Raw genomic sequence first — 12,406 nt, 5'->3', positions numbered from 1 at the left:
GGGGGGAAGAGGGGAGAGGAGGTATGGGGGGAATGGAGAGGGGGTGGGGAGGAGGTATGGGGGGATGGGGAAGGCGGTATGGGGGAAGAGGGGAGAGGAGGTATGGGGGGAATGGAGAGGGGGGTGGGGAGGAGGTATGGGGGGATGCGGAAGACGGGAGAGGAGGTATGGGGGGAGGAGAGGGGATGGGGAATAGGGGAAGGATGTATGGAGGGATGGGGCAGGGGTGGGGGAAGGGGGGAAAGGGGGTATGGGGGGATGGAAATGGGGAGGGGGGAGAAGGTATGGGGTGGAGAGGGGGTGGGGGGAGGGAGGTAGCAGGAGGGGATGATGGAGGGGGAGGCTATAAAGGGGAGGGAGGGAGGACAGAAGAAGGGTGGGGGGGTGGATGGAAGGAAGAGAGCAGAGCAGGGACAGGACTTTATGCAGATTCTCAGAGGAGATGTCGCACAAACCCAAATTGCTTTCAACCTAGCCAGGACTTTGCCCTGAACTCTTGGCAGTGTCTCTCACCTAAGCGTAACCACCTGTGTGCAGCCCTCCTCCAGCACTGGGACTTTCCATGCCCAAGGGCTCTGCTCCCTATTGGAGAATGTATCTATGGACATAAGGGGAAGGGCCAAGGACAAATAGTTTTTAATTTCCTGGAAGCAAGGCTGTTTATTAACACAACCATATCTCTCTAATTGCACCATACGTTCTCAGCTACCTGAGACGGGGCAACAGATTGCCCACTGAAATACATGCACATGTAAGTCCCTTTAACAATACTGGGGGGAGGGGATTATGCATGTACCTGTAGGAAAGGAAGATAAATGCCACTTAAACTGGAAAAGCAGTTAGACAAAACAAGCAGAATGTCAGATTCAGCTTTTCCGCAGCTTTGCTACTGACTCAAGTGGCTGACAGATCTCAGGAGAGAATCGGATCAAATGGAAAAAATGTCCTAGTTTAAACACAAGGTAAAAATAACTAAAGAGAAAAAGACTTAGAAGAGGCTTTTTAACAAGGACATGTGTATTATAAACACACGCTTCCCAAATCCCAGAGGCCTCATCTTGAGGTGCTAAGTGAAGTAATTAAGCAACCACGCTATGTAAAAAGTTGTGATCAACTGAGCAGTGGTGTTGGGGAAAAAAATGTAAGCCTCATGCAACAGTCTATGAGACACTTCAAATTACATGACACTTCCTAAAGTGACACTCCAATCCCAAACACTTACATGTACATAGTAATATCTATGGAATTCTGTTTGCACTGGCACAAAATAAATAAAAATCACAGCTGGATGATGAACTTTAGGCCTCAGTTTTCAGTGCTATGAAAACAAGGTGTCCTTAATACTAAAGTCCAGAAATGCCCCTTGTAAATCCAAAGAACACCAGCTTTTTTGTTTGTATGAATGAAAACACTTCAATGCAACCCAAACATTGTAGCTATACTAGTGCATGAGTGAAACTGACTAGAAACGAATACAGTGAAATTAACTTGTCCCTTTCCATTGCTGAAATGCAAAGAGTAAACAGCAAGAATGAAAAGTGAAATTTTAAACTCACTCCCCAGTTTCATTTAAGTTAGTTTTTATTAATCTAGCTAGTTGGGCAAACCATTTCACATAGAGACATGCAAGAGCCCATAGTTTCTCCAGCTAATCATGGGGCCAGAGGGGATAGATTTTAAAGGGCACAACGGGAATGAGATACCTGACTTTCAGTGGGAGCTGGGTTCCTGACTGCCCTTTTTGCCTTTGAAAATCTTCCCCTCAGAGGCTAATTACCTTTACGAGTTATTTGCTCAGAACTATCATAACCAGTCACGCCAACTATCTAGGTGTAACCCTGCAAAGATCATAGGCTTTCTGACACTTCAACCACAGCCTAAACCACGCCGTTGAATAATACGGGACAGCCACTAAGAACGATGGGCCAGATTTTCAGATGATGTAAATCAACATAGCTCCAATGACTTCAGACCTGTCTTATACCCTGTGTAACTCTATTGATTGTCATGGAGTTACTCCGAATTTACACCAGTGTCAGGAAGAGGAGAATTAGGCCCAATGATTTCTGGGATATTAGTGGATGTGCTCCAGAGTGTTAATTTGGTCCAGGCTTGTTGAAGTGCTTTGTTGTTGATATTACCCCAATACACAAAACCTCACAGAGGCGGGAGCTGGGAAGGAATCACCAGGATGAATCACGAATGAATTTCCAAAACACACTTTGCATGTGATACATGAGATGGTGCATTCTAGGTAGTGAATTTAAAGGGGGTCTGGATATATTAAAAAAAAAAAAAAAAAAGCAAGACTTAGATACCGGGGGACCTAGACTCTAGGGAGGCTGGCCATAAAATGGGCAAGGATAAAAAACAGAAAGGGCAGTTAACCATTGACAGTCCCTTTCATGCAAGGAACTCATGGCATTTTGCCAAAGCCCATTGCACTCATTTGAGGAATTGTTATCCCCATTTTATAGCTGGATAAACTGAGGGACAGTGACTCGCTGAGTGTCACACAGTGAGTCACAGGTAGAGCTGGGCATCTGACCCAGGAGTCCTGCTTTTCAGAGTTGAGTGCTCTAATCACTAGCCAACACTCCTTCCTTTTAGAAGACAGGATACTAATCCCCTTAAAGCAGGCCATTTTTTATGCTAGAGGAGATGGTGAGGACTCAGTTTCATTTATTCCCCCATCTCCCTTTCTCAGCTCTCTTAAGCAACAAAGGGCCTGATTCTCCTCTCTCTTACACTGGTATCAACCAGGAGTAACTCCACAACAGCCAACAGAGTCTCACTGGTGTAGATGAGAGGAGAAACTGGCCTTAAATGTGGACTGTGGTGCTGAATGAACACAGGCTCCATTCTGTCACAGGTATTTCTTTATTCAATGAAATTAACTCACTTTGAAGTGAATGGACAGTACTGTACTTAGTGACACTGAAGATTTAGTCTGTGGCTCTTTTGGTTTTCTTGTTTTGCCTTAGAGAGTCACAGCTGGTTTTAACTAGTTTGGATTTGTGAGATCGAATTATCCTCAGGACTTTCCTCTTGCTTTGGCTTCTTTCTTGTGGGATATGGCCTAGCGAGACAAGGAAGAGGGTGACAGTCTTGACCTACTGAGTGCTTCTATGAGTCCAAGACCTGGTGTGAGATTTGAACACAGGGGGCTCGATTGTGCTGCCTTTGCAAATGAGAAACTCGCTCACTGAAGCCAGTAGGAATTGCTAGTATGCTGCATGAGTGTAGTCAGGCCCAGGATCTCTGGATCGCAGATAAGGATGCTGTTGGCTGTGCAACACTGACATTTAAAGAGCCCCTGTCTTAGATGCTATTAAAATGCAATGAAGAAGGGAGGTTTAATAATTGACAAGGCAACTGCAGGCGACTGGACTTGATGACCCAGGAGGTCCCTTCCACTCCCGTGTTCCTATGTTCTATGGCCCATCCTCAAAGGTTCCTAAGTGCACTCAGGTGTCCTGCTCTCTGCTGTGCAACCAATGCTGCACCCACCATAAAGCCAATGGTAAGAACAGCACCTTCTAGCGCAGGGGGGGGCCAACCCGAGCCTGAGAAGGAACCAGAATTTACAATGTACATTACCAAAGAGCCACAGTAATACGTAAGCAGCCCCCAATCAGCTCCCTCCCTGCTCCCAGTGCCTCCCACCCACCGGCAGCCGATCCCCTGCCCCACCCTCCCGATCAGCTGTTTCATGGCGTGCAGGAGGCTCTTGGGGGTGGGGGGGAGGAGCGAGGGTACGGCCAGCTCGGGAGGGGACAGGAAAGAGATGGAGTGGGGGCAGGACCTGTGGCAGTGCCAGGGGTTGAACAGTGAGCACCCCCCGGCACATTGGAAAGTTGTTGCCTGTAGCTCCAGCCCCGGAGTCAGTGTCTATACAAGGAGCCACGTATTAACTTCTGAAGCGCCGCATGTGGCTCCGGAGCCACAGGTTGGCCCCCCCTGCTCTAGAGTGCTACAGGAATATTGCTGTTGACCAACAGGTCTATGTAGCTCAGTATTTTCTCCCCAATATTGGCCAACAATAAATAATGCCTCCAAAATAGGTGACTTCTCCCTGCAAAATGCACACAGAGAATTGTGCAACAGTCATCACCATGAAGGGGAATTTCTTCCCAACACCAGATGGTGTTTGGTGCCTCTGATGACTGCAAAAGGAACTCACCATGGGAATATCTGGTGTGCTGAGTGGAGACAGTGTGGTTGGACAGAAGCGCCTTGTTTCAGAAACTAAAAGACTAGACATCTATGAATAAGTTAGTGGGAAAAGCATCTTCTTGCTTCAAGGTGTAAGCCGAGTCAGGAAGAAAATATCCACGGCAGCATTGCAGTTAGGTGCAAACATTTGGCATTGCTCGCTCTCAGGATCCCAGAACAGATGAGCCCACGCTCTGTTTAATAACATGGATCTCAGACTCCTATTCTAGCTCTTTGACTACGTACTTATATGGCCCCCACTTCCATAATAAGCCAGCAACCTTCAAACATTTATCCTCACTGCACCCCCATGAGGTAGGGAAGTATCACTATCCCCTCTTTACAAATGGAGAACTGAGGCCCAGAGACATTAAATGACTCACCCAAGGTCACCTAGGAGTCTGTGGCAGAGCCGTACACTGATCTCCTGAGTTCCACCCAGTTCCTGTACCTCACATCTGTCCAGCCTTTTTCAGCTGATCTCAGATGTTCTCTGGGAAACAGCAGTTAAAAGATGATCCCCACTTTCCATGCTGTTCAAAGTAAATAATTCATTGGAAACACAGCTCAGTCTCCAGGATAATCTCGTCAGTTGATTTCAGCATGCGCCGAACCTTTAGCTGCACACCTTTGATTGCCAGAGATATCAGCAGGGTCTCTAAAACAATGCGGTGCTTGTTTAAATGGCCCAACTCTGGCATGCCAATAAACAGTGCTGGTCGGATGGGACCAGGGGCTTTGCAATGGGAAATCCTAGGTGGGACACTCTTTAGCTGCCCACAGTGCAAGTTTTTCAGTTGGGACCATATGACAAGAGATTTAACAGCACAAGTGATCTCCTGGAGCCTAGCAGGTAGTTTTTCTCAGACAGGGAAACTGCAGAGCAGGGGTAACCCTCCCAATTCATATACAGAGACAGTTGCTCTGTTTTCTGCTGCCCTCTACTGTTCCCTTTCCCCTCTGCACGGTTCTGTCCTTGTCTTGGCATGCTGCTATTAAGGGCCAGATTCAGAGTTGATGTCAATCCACATCCCTCCATTGGTTTTGATTTCCACCACCTGAGCATCTGGTCCTTAATCTCTGAAGGGCCGCATGCTCTCCGTCACGCAGCATGGAAAGGACCATGGAGAATGCCAAAATGTGGTTGAAAACTGTGGGCAGGGGGACTAGCAATCGAGATACAGTACTCCTCAGTCCGTCTCTGCAACATCAAAAGAAGGTGAAGTGCAATAAGGGTGGAACTATTTTCACTGAGAGCTGGAATTTTAGGAGGTGCTGCACGCTTGCAGCTCCCATCGAACTCCATGAAGGTTGCACAATAACTTGCTTACTTTGCTGTTACCAGGTCTCCTCCCTTCCCCCACTTTCCGTGTCTCCCCACCTGGTGCATCTTTGTCATAATCGACATCTAGCTTTTTGGGGCAGGGACTGTCTTTTTACTCAGCATCTGTACAGCGCCTAGCACAACGGGCCCCGAACTTGATTGGTGGCATTACCGTAATACAAAATAGTAATGATTGTTGTTTGTATTCCAATAGGGCCTAGAGGCTCCAAATGAGATCACGGCCCCATTGTGCTAGGTGCTGTATAGACATAGCAAGAGTCTGTTCCTGCCCCCAAAGAGCTTTCAATATATATAAATATGGCAGGGAAAGGGCGGGAGGGGAAATATAGGCACTGAGAGGTGACGTGACTTGCCCAGGGTCAGGGCAGAGCCAGGAATAGAACTCAGGTCTCTGAATAATTAATACATAATAATATAATTTAATTTTAAGACTTGCAATCTTCCCCCATCCCAGCATTGTCCTTTGATTGGGACACTAAGCCATCCACTGGAGGCTCCTAATTAAGTGACTTCTACAGTTTTAGCTACCCACCGCGGTTAGTAATTAGACGCACCACTGACTTCCAACAGAGGCCAAATCTGTGATGTTGAGCGCTTGAATTAAACTTCTGCATTTGTTGGGGAATTGCCCCTTGTTTCTGTGTATAGACCCTAAAGGGAAAGGGGCCATAGTAACATTTAAGGTAGATAGAGAAGATTATGCCCCCATCTCCCCACTGCACTGACCAGTTCATGCACATTTTGTTTCCCAATGCTAGTCTCTTTCAAAAGCTGGCTTGCTAGCAACAAATATTCTAATTACAATGACCAGTGCAACCTTTGAAGGTGAACAGCAAAGTGCTGAAACACACATAAACGGCTTAAGATTCTGGATCACTAGTAGAGTGTGTGCACAGACTGCAAAGCTAAACACACACGTGCTCACAAAACCCCCTTTAAAATAAAACAGTTCTCCTTTGTTTACCCGCAACAGGCTGAATTTTGGCAGGTGAGTAATCAAGGGGATTGTGATCTAGTGGTCAGAGTGAGAGACTGAGAAATGAGATTGTTTGGTTCTATTGCTGATTCTGGCGAGGGGTGCAGAGTGGAGAATGAGAGAGATCTCTTTTTGTATTACTAGCATATGTGCCTCAGTTTACCTGACTGATATTATTCCATCTGACTGCTTGGTGTTCAATCAAAGGAGGCTGGTTAGAGAGCTCAAGAGGGAAATGGAACAATGACAAAGATACCTCCGGAGAGATTACCAAGTGGGGGCGCTATTAATCAGGAAATGGCTCCTGTCAGGTTAACAGATTTATTTTCCCAAGACCAGAATTTAGGATCAAAGGACACTAAACCGTTAAAAACCTCTACCTACAGAGGAAGGAGGTAGGGAGCAGCTGCTGGAAGTGACGCGGAGAGAATGCAGCAGCACAGCCTGTCTCTCCCAGCTCAGAGATGGAGGTAGCTGAGTTAAGTAAAACTTACAAAACGTAAAGAAAGGATGAAGTTAGGTGAGACCAGACGCATCCAGACTTTTGTTGTTTTAACCCTTTCCTCTGCTTGCTATGTACCTTTTGGTGAATAAACAATATGTTTATTTTGAAGAAGTTGCGTTTGGCTCCCAGAGAGAAGTTTTCTTGCAGTTGCCAAATACAGCTGGGCCTATCATGTTCTCATATGTAGGAAATGGGTTGGAAGCCAGAGATCCAGTCCAAGAGTGGTGGAATTGCAGTGTCCCACCAGAGAAAGGTGAAGGAAGCCACATCTGCCATCCGAGGGTGCACTTAAGAGGGACTGCAAAGAGGTCTAAAACACAGTTCCCCCTGGAACCGCGACATGTGGACTAATAGTTGGAGCTAGTTATGTGCTGTGTAAAAAGACATTCTGTTGATCAGTTTTTAATGTTAGCAGGTATAATTCCTCTTGGGTAAGCCAGAAGTATTTCTCACTGTGCCAGCCCCCAGGGAGTCAAAATCCTGAATCTGGCCCTGTCAAAATCACGAGATTGTCTTAAAAGTCATGAGATTGTTTTCTTACAATAATAAGTGTTGGGTTCTGTTTCTTTACTTTCTGGTTTTTGAGCCTTAAGTTACTCGAGTGCATTTTTCCCCAGGTAGAAATCTCCTTTTGAAAAAAAAAAGAAAAGAAAAGGGAGAGATCTGAGGGTCTTGGGACTCCAGCAGCTGGGGCTTTAAGGAAAACAGTGACTACCATGAGGCTTAGGATAAAATCCTGAGAGTTCACAACGCTGAGTTCCACTGCACTTAGGACCTGGGAATTTGGGGCAGGCTGCTGGTTGTGGTGAATCTTTCGCCAGACCCTAGGATGGCCAATTCCATGTCTCCATGCACAGCAAGACTGCGTAGCCAAGCGCAGGGCTACTCTGAGTACCTCAGCTAGATAACCCCCCCGCTAGTGAGATGGCTGCTACCTGGCTGACACACACAGGATTGAACCAGGGACCTTCAGAGCTTTAAAAACAGAGGCAACTCCAGCATAAGCCAAAGCTCCAGAGATGGGGGCTGTAACAACTCATGTGCTCTATGGATCAGCACTGAGCAGGACTTGTAACACACTCACCAGTGGGTTACACTGGCGCCATGTGGGATCTGTGATGAACCCATTCTTCCTACAGAAATTGGCCCATCTCCTCCTTCCTACTCGAAGCAGAAGGTCCCTGGGTGAATTCCTAGCATAGCTTCTCTCCTTCCTTTCCCTACATCACTCACAATCCAATGAGGAATTTCTCAGTGACTTTCTGGCAGCCTTCCCAACGGAGAGGCCTCTGCTGTTTTAGTCCCCCAGGAAGTCTGCTTTCCTACTGATTCTATCTGGATAGTCAGTGGTTTGATGTGTCTGTGGCAGATGGGTCCAGGGGGCGGCATTCGGGTCTGAAACAGGCTCGGAGGGTGAGTGTTAGATTAGAAGTGTGATCAGGAGTTAGGGATTGGGTTCAGATTAGACATTGTACAGAAGCCCAGAGGGATGGAAACCTGCTAGATACACTGACCTCGTGGGCTTTTCATTGTCTGGGAACTACATCTTGTGTGTGAACTGCAGTTCCTGGGACGTATCAGCCCCACCTGAACCAGGACCAGGGAAATAGGGCTCCCCTGTTCGACCCACAATGAAACCAACAGGGTAGATTAAAATCTGGGGATTTGGACCTGATCACCACTGAAATTCAAAGGGGTTTGGATCTGTACTGTGGCCCATTTCTAGCGAATATTGATTTTTGTTGATTGGACAGACTCATCAGGACCCAGTTCTACATGTCCGCCAAAAGATGGCACATCCTGCATCAAGGTCAGCACTTGTGGAGGAGAACACCCCTTTTCTGGAGACACACACACCACAGCACCCCTGATCATGAGGAGAAATCACCTCCACAGCACAGCTCTGGGCTCAGCATTGATTCCCACAAGAGATCACCCCCTATCCAGTCCCCCCACACTGCTTCCTCTAGCCCCACAGCATTGAGGCCACCACTTACTCCGAGACAGGAGTCACTCTTCTCACTCCCTGGTCTCCCATTCAAGGGCCAAACAGGGCCCAACCTGCTTAAGATACAGCATCTGATAGTGTGATGTATACAAACACCACCCTAACCCGCAGCCTTCGCTGTGAATTTTCTGTCTAAGCTGAAGGCTTCTTTCACAGCCCTCGTGCTATTTTAAAGCCTTTTGAATATCAGCGACTGTGACTCTCATTCAGTTCGAAAGCACAGGATCTCTGGCTAGACTCTTTCCCCTGCCTGCCCTGCCTGGAAGAACTTCCCCTTCACCTGAGCCATGAACTGGAGCTAGTTCTCTGGGGGTCTCATGTGACAGAGGAGGGGTGAAGGGGACTCCCAGCCAATCTCTCTGCCCTCACCTCCGAGGCTGCTCTATATTTATGACTCTGCCCCACCTTCTCTCCTCCTCCAGGCTATTGCAAAAGTCTGTCCAGCTGTTGGATTTGCAAGCGTGTGCATTTGAGGGCTGGCTGGCTGGCTTTACCTGGACTTTCAGCTAGCAGAAGGGGAAACTTCCCTGCTTCTGAGCTAGCCAGAAGCCCTCACCATGGCTAACACCTCTGGTAGCCTAAAAGTCTGCCTTCTCCTCCAAGCCATCTGCCTATGTCTGGCTCAGCTTGTAAGTGTTCTCCTTTATATCCTTATGCTGGGAATGTATCAGGGTTGGGCTGGGGGGCTGGGGAACTGTCCCCTGTCTGCAGCCCACTGTAAAATGTTGAGCTCTTTGTCAAATTGCTTGCAATGCCGAGCAGCTTTTTGAGTCTTTGCCTCCTCTTATTTTAATATGAGCTTTCAGCGAGTTTCCCATTCTAGCAGTGCCTCACCCAGGGAAAATCCAGAGCCCCCATGCCCCCAAATAACCTCGAAATAATTGAAACCATCTTCATCTCTGTTGGGAGACTGAGGGGGCCCTGGAGAAAGGGAGCGCCTGAGTGGCACGGTTCTTTTGGAGATTTTCAGACTCACAAGGTTCTCTTTCATTCACCGTCTGTGTCTTTTGCCTCCCGTCCCCTCGGGGCCGTGCCTGCGTGTTTCTGGTTAGGTGGAATCCTGCTGCAATCGAGTCGCTGCAGAACTGCTCGGGGTCAGCCGGACTCGGGGAGGAGGGCTGCGTTGGTTAGCGATTGCTAGGGAAGGGTTTGAATGGAAGGATTTGCAGAGAGGCAGCAGGCCTTTGTAGGTCCCTGGATCTTTGCGAAGAGGGATAATGGGGATAAAGCCCTATCGGGGATGGAGCCAGGTTGGGGGGTATTCTCTCTCCCACCCTCGTCCCCCTTGACGATTTTTGGAAGCATCATGCAACTTGGGGCATTCTAACGAGAAGGAAAGGTGCTCCTTGGAAGTGTCTTTAGGAGCCAGAGATAAGCTTGTGCTGGTAGGGGACGGGTTTGTACTAGAAGGAAATACTCCCTCTGCCCCCAATTTGAGTGCTACAGAGGGACAGCCCTACTGAGTATTACCCCCAAGAATAGCTTTTTTTTTTTGGCCAACAAAACAAAACACGAAGATCAATTTTTTTAAGTGGAAGCGTCATTTTCCAAAGAAAGGTTCCAGGCAGCGAGTGGGAAAGAATACGGGACAGAGCTGAACCGGGCTGCTCTGAAGGAAGCTCTCCCTTGACAGAGAGCTGGAGCACACAGTCGCTTGCACAAAGAAGGCTTGCAGTGGAAGCATAGTGGCTTGTAGGAGCCTGGAACCAAGCTGAATCCATGGCAAGGGGCCGGCTTGAGTCCACAACAGCGCCTAGGGCTTGGGAGCCCTAAAAACAAAGAAGCATTTGGCAAGGACAAAGGTGCCTATTCATTGGGTGCTTCCAGGAAACCTCGCTCTCTCCTGCTGGCTGGCTGCTATTTATGGATAAGGAGCAATGCTGAACTTTTTTCTTTCTAACAAATGTACAGAATCAACTGGCCTCTTCCCTTTAGAATAAATAAGCACTGACGAGTGAAGAACAAAACCCCAGGCTGTCGCTGGCCATGACAGAGGCAACCAGCCTGTCTGATTTTTATTTCCAAGAATCCCTGAATTCCATCTCTGCTTTTAGTCTCTTTCCTTCTCACGATTCATTTGTGGAATTCCTACCACAAAAGCCTCAAGGCTGCAGACGAGGCTGCTTCTGCAAAGATGCCTATTCTCCCCTAGCAGGGTTTAAGGCTGTGAGATTTGCAAAATGGCCTAAGGGATTTGGATACTCCATTCCCTTTAAAATTATTGGGCCTGGGGCATTTAAGTCCCCTCAGCAACTTCGGATAGTTCAGCCTGGATCTTTAACTCTGGATCAACTAAGGTGAGCTGCAAAAACAGAGGCTACTTTAAAGCGCATCCTTAAGATGGAAGTTGCCTTTTGGAGGTGGGATGGGTGGGTGGAAGCATGATTCTGATCTGGCACACACACAAGGGCTGTAATTCTACCGGTTTCCATGGAGCTACTCCTGATTTACCCCCATGTGCCTGAGATCAGAGTCAGGCTCTGGGTTTCACTCTGGAGAGGAGAAAATGCAAACCCCGGCTGGGGTGTTTGAGAACAAGGAGCAGATTCAGGGAACAGCTTGCTCAGACGCTTTCCCTGGCCTGCCCCATTCATCCCTCTATAAACCCCAGCTACGGGGGAGAAGCCTCGAGCCTGCTTTCTTTGCTGGTCAGAACAAAATTGCTCGCGGATGGGCTGTTTTGCAAGGGAAGTTTGGGATGGGGAGAAGCAGCTGTCGCTTCCTGGGCCCTGGGCTGTCCGCTATGCTGTGTGTCGCCTACTCCCAGCTTTTCGGAGGGCCGTGAGCTCCGCACTTGGGGCATTCTCCTGACCGGGAACGTGTGCTTCTCTTTCCTTTTCCTCAGCGAGGTCCTCCAGGAGAGCCCGGCCCCCGGGGGCCCCCGGGTCCGCCAGGAGTGCCAGGATCCGACGGCACTGATGTGAGTACACAGCTCAGGGGCCTGAGCAAGGGATGGGGGAAGGAGGAGGACAGGGAGCGTTAGGGACAAAGAGGGGCATTGTATCAGGGTACATAGTTGCACTTCTCAGCTGTGGCCAGCAGAGGACGGAGGTGTGCATAGTCTGTGTGCTGAATCTCTGTTCTCTGTGTGTGGTAGGATGGGGCTCCTTCTGCAAAGACCCCTCCTCTCCTAACTTAAACTGGAGCCAAATGGGGCCTTCAGTCCAGATAAAACTCCCGCTAGCAGCAGGATCGGGCTTGACATGCAAACCTCCGCGGAGTCGGCCTTTGTCATGCCACTGGGCTTGGCTGCAGGAGTCACCGCAGTGGTGAAGTTCTCTGGCTTGTATTATGCGGGAGGTCAGGATCATAGGGAACAAAGGAGTGGATGGGACCTGCTGGCTCACTCAGCCCTCT

At 48.5% G+C, this 12,406-nt stretch overlaps 1 protein-coding gene across 1 annotated transcript in view; it reads left to right on the top strand.

The window, feature by feature from the left end:
• Positions 1-9,465: 9,465 nt before the first annotated feature.
• The window catches only part of COL9A2 (collagen type IX alpha 2 chain), a 41,849-nt gene continuing 38,908 nt past the window's right edge, over positions 9,466-12,406 (top strand). Inside the window, exons 1-2 of the mRNA XM_034754244.1 lie at positions 9,466-9,678; positions 11,895-11,969. Of these exons, the coding sequence (XP_034610135.1) occupies positions 9,607-9,678; positions 11,895-11,969 (147 nt within the window). The 5' untranslated portion in view covers positions 9,466-9,606. The remainder of the gene's footprint in view (positions 9,679-11,894; positions 11,970-12,406) is intronic.

Source organism: Trachemys scripta, chromosome 20 (assembly GCF_013100865.1).
Source record: "Trachemys scripta elegans isolate TJP31775 chromosome 20, CAS_Tse_1.0, whole genome shotgun sequence".
NCBI classification, from domain to species: domain Eukaryota; kingdom Metazoa; phylum Chordata; order Testudines; family Emydidae; genus Trachemys; species Trachemys scripta.
The sequence above is the reverse complement of the archived record's forward strand: the minus strand, read 5'-3'. Positions and strand labels throughout refer to the sequence as shown.